Source organism: Bison bison, unplaced genomic scaffold (genome assembly GCF_000754665.1).
Source record: "Bison bison bison isolate TAMUID 2011002044 unplaced genomic scaffold, Bison_UMD1.0 scf7180017864472, whole genome shotgun sequence".
Taxonomy (NCBI): Eukaryota; Metazoa; Chordata; class Mammalia; order Artiodactyla; family Bovidae; genus Bison; species Bison bison.
The window spans coordinates 3,798,493-3,807,441 of NW_011495033.1; the positions used below are offsets into that span (position 1 = coordinate 3,798,493).

Sequence of the window (8,949 nt, forward strand, 5' to 3'; positions counted from 1 at the left end):
AGGAAGTGAGGGTCCAAAAGGCAGGAGTAGACAAGGGGAACTCCTCACTGGGTAAAGCATCTGGGTCTATGAAGGCTGCTCACCCACACTTCTCACTTAAATCTTGCAACTTGGTAAGATGTATATGACCGCCAAAGTTAAAAAATGTGGCACTTAGCCTGCAGTCCCACAGCAAGGGAGTGAAATGGGGAAGGAGGGAAGAAAGTTGACAGGGGCTCATGGGTGCTGGGCTCCGATCTGGATATTTGACATGTTCAGTTCAGTCACTCAGTCATGTCTGACTCTTTGCAACCCCATGGACTGCAACACGGCAGACTTCCCTTTCCATTACCAACTCCCGGAGCTTACTCAGATTCATGTCCATCGAGTCGGTGATGCCATCCAACCATCTCATCCTCTGTCATCCCTTTCTCCTCCCACCTTCAATCTTTCCCAGCATCAGGGTCTTTTCCAGTGAGTCAGTTCTTCACATCAGGTGGCCAAAGTATTGGAGTTTCAGGGTCAGCATCAGTCCTTCCAGTGAATATTCAGGACTGATTTCCTTTAGGATGGACTAGTTGGATCTCCTTGCAATCCAAGAGACTTATCTCAAGAGTCTTCTATAACACCACAGTTCAAAAGCATCAATTCTTCTGTGTTCAGGTTTCTTTATGGTCCAACTCTCACATCCATCCATGACTACTGGAAAAACCATAGCTTTGACTAGACGAACTTCTGTTGGGAAAGTAATGTCTCTGCTTTTTAATATGTTGTCTAGTTTGGTCACAGCTTTTCTTCCAAGGAGCAAGAGTCTTTTAACTTCATGGCTGCAGTCACCATCTGCAGTGATATGGGAGCCCCCAAAAATAGTCTGTCACTGTTTCCATTGTTTCCCCATCTATTTGCCATGAAGTGATGGGACCAGATGCCATCTTAGTTTTCTGAATTTTGAGTTTTAAGCCAACTTTTTCACTCTCCTCTTTCACTTTCATTAAGAGGTTCTTTAGTTCTTCTTTGCTTTCTGCCATAAGGGTGGTGTCATCTGCATATCTGAGGTTATTGATATTTCTCCTAGCAATCTTGAAGCTTGTACTTCATCCAGCCCGGCATTTCTCGTGATGTACTCTGCATATAAGTTAAATAAGCAGGTTGACAACATACAGCCTTGATATACTCCTTTCCCAATTTAGAACCAGTCTGTTGTTCCATGTACAGTTTGACATGAGTGCTCACTTAATCCTTGTAACTGCCACGTGAGGTCAGTGTGGAAAGCGCCCATCTCACATATGGGGAAAATGAAGGGAGGAGCACTGGCTCCAGAGTCACAGAGCTGGAACAATGGAATCGGGGCTGTCACCTGAGGCCTGTTATCTCTAAACCTGGATGTCCTCAATGGCCTCTAGCTGCTTTCAAGAGTATTTGATGAGTTTTCAGATGTTCAATAACGGTCTTCAGTGAGCCCCTCGGAGCAGGGCGTGAAGTGGAAATTGTTAAAAGGCTTCCCTGGTGGTTCTGCAGTAAAGAATCCGGCTGCAATGCAGGAGACTGGGGTTTGATCCCTGGATTGGGAAGATCTCCAGAAGAAGGAAATGGCAACCCACTCCAGTATTGCTTGGAGAATTTCATGGACAGAGGAGCCTGGAGGGCTACAGTCCATGAGGTCAAAAAGAGTTGGACACGACTTAGCCACTAAACAACAACAAAGCCCCTGTGGGCCAGGACGAGCACAGTGCTAAGTGCTTGACCAGCAGCTCATCACTTAGCTTTCAGGACTCTGCAAACTGGGGACTGCTATTATTCCCTTTTACAAAAGGGAATGGGGACTGTCCAAGAAAATGACTTGCCTGAGACAGCCACAGCTTTGTCTGTCTGCCTTCTCAGGTCAAAGTCTCTCCCCTCCCCCACATGACATCACTCATTCGACATGTTATTTAGTCACTGCTCTGTGGCAGAGGGGCTTCCCTGGTGGCTCATACAGTAGAGAATCCACTTGCAATGAGGGAGACCCAGGTTCGATCCCTGAGTTGGGAAGATCCATTGAGGAGGGAATGGCAACCCACTCTAGTAATCTTGCCTGGAGAATCCCATGGACAGAGGAGCCTGGCGGGCTACAGACTGCCCGTGGAGTCCTCTGTCCACGGGGTTGTAAAGAGTCAGACACGACCGCAGCGACTAACACTTTCACTTTCTTTGCGGTAGACAGACATCAGTGAATAAAGCAGGCCCTTGTGAAAATTTGCTTAATATGAATAACCACACAAATAGGTGAGCCCACAACAGGGGAATTTAGCCAGGGAAGACTTCCCTGCAGAGATAACACTTTAAGATCTAAAGAGAGAACAGGAGTTAAGGAGACAAGAAAGGAGGGAAGATTGTGCCAAACAGGGAAGAGCATGTGCCAAGGTTCTGTGACAGGAGGTAAAATATCTCCAAGAAACCAAAAGAAGGTTGAGTCTCTCCCTCTCATTCCCCATCTTGGCCTCATCTGCCCCCGCAGAGGGGTGTAACTGCCTCCCAGCACACATACCAGATGGTCTACGAGGGAGGAAGGAGAGGAAGCAGAGAGGCCCAGGTGTTCCCCAGAATGGGAGTCCAAGTTACAGAGGCCCAGCTTTGAGAAGTTGCTACTCCAAGAGACTCACCTTCCCCAGAGGCAGAGAACCAATATGGCCAGGCTCTCACCCTAGGGGCCATGAGCTTTGAAGAACAGGCCCCTACCCATTCCTAGGCTGGCTCCCACATGAGCTTGGGATTCAGTTGCCCTCACATCTCCCAGCAGAAGACCCTTCCACTTACAGAACCTTGCCATGGCAGAGGTTGGCAAGGGCTCTGGCCTTCTTAGGCTCAGCAGAAACATAGAAGGGGCCTGGGGACTGGAATTTAGGTCAGAGCTTGCCCCAAAATCCAGCTGTCAGGACTCTCCCTGCCTTACAGAGATTCAAACTAATATGCATGCTTAGTTGCTTCAGTTGTGTCCAATTCTTTGTGACCCCATGGACTATAGCCCGCCAGGCTCCTCTGTCCATGAAATTCTCCAGGCAAGAATACTGAAGTGGGTTGCCATTCCCTTCTCCAGGGGATCTTCCCAATCCAGGGATCGAACCCAACCCATGTCTCTTAAGTCTTCTGCATTGGCAGGAGGATTCTTTATGTTCCTAACACCGGAACCCACCACCACTACCTTCCCAGGGCTCTGATCAGTAATTAAGCCCTAAAGGATGGCTGGGGTGAGGTTGTTTTTTTTTCTCCTCCCAGCAGATGGGTGACCAGTTTCATGGATGAGAGTGGAGGGTGGCTCCTAAGCTTAACAAGTTCCATAAAAGAATATGTGACAAAGGGCCTAATGGGAAGAAGGGCCAATAGTCCTCAGTCCAAGGAGACTAGCAAGGAAAGGGTTAAGAGATAGAGCCTTCCAGAGCCCGGGAAAAGTACCCCACCCAAGGGGAGGGGCCAGCGGGTGCATTAAAAAGGGGCAGCTGGGGTGGAGAGGCAGGGACAGGCCTCCCTACTTCTAAAGGCCTCCTTGGTCTGCAGTTTCAGCTCCAGGTAAGTGTTCCTCCTCTGGCTCCATCTGCTTGTGGGTCTGATCAGAGGGAATCTTCTGCTTCATTGTGATCTCTGGCTTGTTTCACACCAGCGCTGGGTCCCTAAGTTCTCAACAGACCCTAGCTCTGAAAGGCTCTTTGGATAAGTCCCCTTCAGGATGTCCTTGATCAGAGAGTCAAGATGTCTCCCAGGGAGTGGGGGGCTGTGTGTGTCCAGCCTGGCCCTGTCCTGCTCCGCCCCTAGTGCCTGTCTCTCTCTGCCCCTCGTTCTCTGAGCCATGCTCCCTGCGCCTCCCGCAGGGCCCTGACTGGGATATCATCATATACTGTAAGTTTGCAATGAGACACTACAGTATAGATGATGTACTAGTCCGGGTGCTCCCAGCTCTGGAGCCAGCGGAGGAGGCCAGGGGTTGCTGTTAAGCCCACCATGCTCACTGCTCTGCCTATCATAGCCTGCCGACCGCCAGGGCACTTGGGGTGGCGAGGAAACCGTTACCATTACTGAGTTTAGTAATGGTAACGGTTCTCTTGCTGCACCCAGAAAACGTGCCAAGAAGATTGTTCGGATCCCTGGAGCAGACTACCAAAGGGAGGGAAGCTCCAGCTCAGACCATGGTGTGGGGGTGAGGGAATGAGTGAGTTTTCTCTTTCCTGTTCTAAAGAAATAAAGATGAGAACCAGAATGTTTGTCTTTGAACTTTATTCGCATTTGAGATTGGAGATGGGGTGGGGTGGGAGGGATCAAGGACATGAGGAGTAGATGAGGGGCACTATCTCACTCAGGACACATGGGTCCTTACACAACTGCCAAGTGGACGAACTGAGTGCGGAGGGGAAAGGTCTCCTCTTTGCTGACAACTGGCAACTCAGAGACTCTGGGCCCAAAGCCAGTGGGAAGCAGTGCTCTGCACCAAAGGGCCAGCTTCTAAGACCCAAGTAGCTATAGCCCCAAGCAGAGGAACCACCTGGGAACCCAGCTAAAGCAGGTTGAAGGAGGAAGGCTCCAGCAGGAAGGCATGACTCGGCAGATGTGGCGCAGACTCAGCCAGGCCAGCCAGCAGTCAGTCAGCCTATTGGTGTCCATGCCTGGCCCCAGGCCCTGCAGGCAGTTCTGGTTAGTGGCTCCCGCCAGCAGCTTGGGCGGGGACGTCTTGGAAAAGACAGCGGAGGGTGGTCACTTGAGGAGTTTCACAGACAGGCGGAGCTGAACTTCACAGAGGAAGATGTTCATGAGGTCGCGGCCCACCTCCTGTGCGATCTGAGCGATTAGGTACCCCTTCGGACCGATCAGGATCTTCTGAGGGTGGGGTCAAAAAGAGGGCCGTTAGCTGGCTGTCAGGCAGTCGGGAAGAACCTCTGCCCAACAGAGTCCTGGTCCCTCCTCCAAGCCCAGCCCTGCTCACCATGTGAGATTCTTTGGACACCAGAAGCTTCTGCTCGATCACCAGCTCCCCACTTGGCCCTTCATCCCAGACCATCGTTTTCTGCACAAGGAGACATCGTGACTGGTCAGGCAGGTCCCCTAGCCCTGCTCTTGGGGACCTAGCTGCCCTGCTCCAGGTGGAGCCCCCAGATCCCTCACTGTGCCCACACCTGCTGTACGTTGTAGGGCACCTCCTCGGGCAGGTACTCCAAGAGCTTCTCTCGGATCATGTTGGCACAGATTTCCTCAGGTGTCTGGCTGGTGAGGACCTCACTGTGGAACTCCCAGGGCCCTGGCCGGGCCTGTGCCAGGAGGTATTGCTATGGGCAGAGAGGGAAGAAGTCAGTGTATCAGTCCCAAGCAGGACTTCCCTCTCACTCTCACTTCCAGGAGGAACTCTTGAGGCTTGTCTTCACCTGCTGCACACCAAGAGCCAGGCTAACTGACCTTCAGTGTTTTTACATCCTCCTGGCTTAGGGCTGACAACATGAAGATCTCCTGGAAGTGGGGCCAGCCCATCTGCTGAGGGTCTCTCACAGGCTGTGGGTTTGGGCCCTGAGCTGCTGGGCTAGGGCAGTGGGTGTCTGGCCGTGAGCGCAAGGCCTGCTTCGTTTTGAGCTTCTTGCCGTTGACTACACCTTCAGTGAGGGTGGCTGTGAGCTCTAGGAGAATGGACTTCTGCTTCAGGCAATCAACCTGGGGGTGGGCGATGGGCAGAAGACTGTGGTCAGTGAAGGTCAGTCTCCTCGAAGGAGACCCCTTCCTCAGGTAGGTGGGGCTCACCTTGTTCATGACAAGGATGCTGGGGACTTGGGAGAACTGGGTCAAGCACCGGAGCACCTGGGGACTGAGCTGGTTCCGAGTCCACTTGTCCGAGACATCCACAAGTACCACAACTGGCAGTCGGCAGCGTATGGAGGAGGACAGGGTTATGATCACTCTTTCCCCCACCCGCAGAAAAAACTTCCAGGGTATGGCATCTGGCCAACCCCCAACCCCCCAAACTACCAGGAATGACAGGCCATGACCATGAAAACTGGGCCTCAGATTCCTAGCCTGAGCCTAACCCAGGTCAGCAGATTCCATGCTCTTCCACGGATCTTCCAACAAAGAGAGCTCCAGATGGTGCCTAAGGGACAGACACACATAGGTCAGGAAGGTCTGGTGAGTGATGCATTCCTGAGGAGGGGTGGGGTGTGACAGGGGGTTTTCCAGCCCCTAGGATGGAATCGGCCCACTCTCTGTTCAACACCTTTCCCCCCAACGACTCCCTGTTCCCCCAGCTGTTACCTTTTCTGTTTAGCAGGGCTGATGAGGCCAGGTGTGTCAAGTAGGATCTAAAATCAGGAAAGAGATGCCCAGGTCCCCAACCCCAGGAGGAAAGATTATGACTGGGGAGTGAAAAGCCACCCACCCTTGATGTCAGGAGCCTGCCCCCACTTCTTGGCTGAGCTGACTTTAGATTTTTATCCTCCAGCTGTTTTACTTCTGTCAATACACAGGATCCAGGAGGAGGAGGACAACTGTGAATATATGGAATATTAGGAAGCAGTAAAGAGGCAATGAGACCTCTGTGACTAGATACCAGAGGGGTAAGGCAAGAGAGAGAACTGCTCCAGGTCTAAAGGAAGAGCACCCCCTTCCCTAAGAAAAGTGGATCTAAACATCATTTTCGAAGGGTCCAATCGTTAAGGGAGACTGTCTTAGCTTCACCCTCTGTCCTGTTTGCTGGACATCCATTGCAAGTACCCACCACCTGGGTCTCTTTCTCTGTGATGACCCCCAGAGCTTGACTGCGAGTGGTGTGCACTTTCTTGGAGACAGGGAACACCTACCAGGAAGAAAGAAATCCCAAGTGAGGTCCTGGATCCCTCTGGAACAATCCACAAAGGCACAGTAAGAAGTGAGAAATGAAAAGGGGAGAGGGAAGGGTCAAGGATGCAACATACTTTTCGGCCCAGCAGCTGGTTGGAGAGTGTAGACTTTCCTGCATTTGGGGCACCCAGGAGGACCACTCGTAGGACTCGGGGGTTCTCAGGCATGTCGGGGCGATGGACCAAGAGGAGATCTTGCTCATCTGCATGAGGAGACAGGAGGGGAGTGAGAGGCAGTGCAATCTGGATCCTCCGTCAGGTACATAGCCCCGCTGCTGTTGCTGCTGCTGCTGCTGCTAAGTTGCTTCAGTCGTGTCCGACTCTGTGCAACCCCAGAGACGGCAGCCCACCAGGCTCCCCCATCCCTGGGATTTTCCAGGCAAGAACACTGGAGTGGGTTGCCATTTCCTTCTTCAGTGCATGAAAGTGAACACTGAAAGTGAAGTCGCTCAGTCGTGTCCAACTCCTCTCGACTCTATGGACTGCAGCCTACCAGGCTCCTCTGTCCATGGGATTTTCCAGGCAAGAGTACTGGAGTGGGGTGCCATTGCCTTCTCCGGTACATAGCCCTACCTGTCCACAAAAAGAGTATGGATAAGAGATTAGTGCACCAGGTTGAAGTCGAGACCTGGCTTTGAGATTTTGTTTGCCCATTAGTTTGTTTATATGCCTTTATCAAATTTTCTCGTTTTGTCATATGTAAAACAAATGGTATCAATGGTACTCAGTTACTGTATAACCTTCTTTTGACAACTGACAGTTGTGTAAAACATCTCAGTACAACGCCTTGCACTCAATAACCTTGTGGAATCATATTGTGTGCCCAGTAAATGTATGCACATGTGTTAAAGTATCACCATACCAGATAAAGCCAGAAATTCCCTCAGCGGTCTCACCCTACGAAGGGTACTATGAAGGCTCTCCAAGTCTTTCAGTATTCGCTCCTATGACACTGCATCGCAATGACCAGTTTTTGTGTTCAGCCTCTAGTCTATGCTACTTGAAGAAAAGAGAGTGCTATTCATAGTTGACCATTAAACAGCATGGGTTTGAACTGGGCTGGTCCACTTACACACAGGATTCCGCCCTCCCCATCCCCCCATTAAATGTTGGTTTCTGTACTTGGTTGAATCCTTGGATCTGGAATTGTGGGTATGTAAGGAACTGCACTTATGGAGGGCCAATAATACGTTATACAAGGACTTTCGATTGCGCGGGTTCAGCATTTTTAATATCTCTGCCCCCAGTTGTTCAAGGACCAACTGTAACTCCGTGTCTTGGTAAGTAGATGGGGCATTTTGGGGTCGAGTTTGCGCCCCACGTTGGGAGAGAGAGCCACAACTCTGCCATCCTGTGGCCCTTTAATTTCCTGCTCTTTGTGGGCGTCGCTGGTTGGGAATAGATCGGTTCCTTCTACCTCGAAAACTCTTAGAACCTAGTATTTCTTTCCTGTGAGATCCTTCACTGCTCGCCTCTATCTCTCGGGTCCTCAAGTTCGTCTTCTACAATATAGAGCCAAAGATGATAGCCCCAGAGACTGAGGGGTTTCCTTAACACGGGACTTGCAGTGCTAAAGCCGTGACAGTCGCGGACAAATTTATCTGCATTCTTTACCTCTGTGCACGGACACGGCGGGGACGCGAAAAGGCAACGAGTTGTCTGGCTGAGAGAGTCCGAGGAAGCAATCCAGGGCTGAGTTCTGGCCGTTAGGGCGTGAAGCCGAAGCCAGGCGGGGACCAGAGAAGGCCGGGCCCGCTACACAGGAAACGCACCTCTGCTGAAAACCCAAGAGAGAGGGGAGCCGGGTCATCCATTCCCTCGCAGCATCAGGACCTGCCTGCCAGAGCCCCGACACGGTTCGAAGGAGCACAGCCCCGCGCCAGCTGGAGGCAGCCATAGCAGACGCAAGGCACTCCGGGAACTGCTGGGAACGCACCTACGATTGGACAGCGCGGCGGAGAAGCGAGCGAGCGGGAGAGAGCTAGATCGGCCCAAACAGAGCGGAGGAGCATGGGACGTTGGAGGTGGGCTGGGGTTGGATCCTCTCTGGAGACGGCCCGAGGCTAAGAAAAGGGGGAAAAGTGTATTCAGAGTTGGTGTGAGCATCACAATCGTTTTGGACTCC

The 8,949-nt window shown here is 51.7% G+C and overlaps 1 protein-coding gene across 2 annotated transcripts; it reads right to left on the reverse strand.

Moving 5' to 3' along the window:
- Positions 1–4,085: 4,085 nt before the first annotated feature.
- ERAL1 (Era-like 12S mitochondrial rRNA chaperone 1) lies at positions 4,086–8,737 on the reverse strand. Of its 2 annotated transcripts, none has more exons than XM_010861399.1 (10): positions 8,439–8,737; positions 6,900–7,027; positions 6,704–6,781; positions 6,241–6,287; positions 6,018–6,079; positions 5,734–5,846; positions 5,398–5,646; positions 5,121–5,270; positions 4,931–5,011; positions 4,086–4,821 (listed from the first exon to the last, which is right to left on the reverse strand). In XM_010861399.1, exons 1-10 carry the CDS (start codon positions 8,719–8,721, stop codon positions 4,702–4,704), a joined length of 1,311 nt encoding a protein of 436 aa, XP_010859701.1. In that variant the 5' UTR covers positions 8,722–8,737; the 3' UTR covers positions 4,086–4,701. The 2 variants fall into 2 exon arrangements, with proteins under 2 accessions (XP_010859701.1, XP_010859700.1); XM_010861398.1 differs by having other exon boundaries at positions 4,211–4,824.
- Positions 8,738–8,949: the final 212 nt, after the last annotated feature.

What these genes read in the sequence shown, in the direction of transcription:
- ERAL1 (XM_010861398.1), bottom strand. Translation starts at nt 8,721, where the DNA reads ATGGCTGCCTCCAGCTGGCGCGGGGCTGTGCTCCTTCGAACCGTGTCG. An exon ending in AGCCCTGCTAAACAGAAAAG is followed by an intron (nt 6,080 to 6,240) that starts GTAACAGCTGGG and finishes TCTGTCCCTTAG; the next exon opens with GCACCATCTGGAGCTCTCTT. An exon ending in TGTCCAAAGAATCTCACATG is followed by an intron (nt 4,825 to 4,930) that starts GTGAGCAGGGCT and finishes CCCCACCCTCAG; the next exon opens with AAGATCCTGATCGGTCCGAA.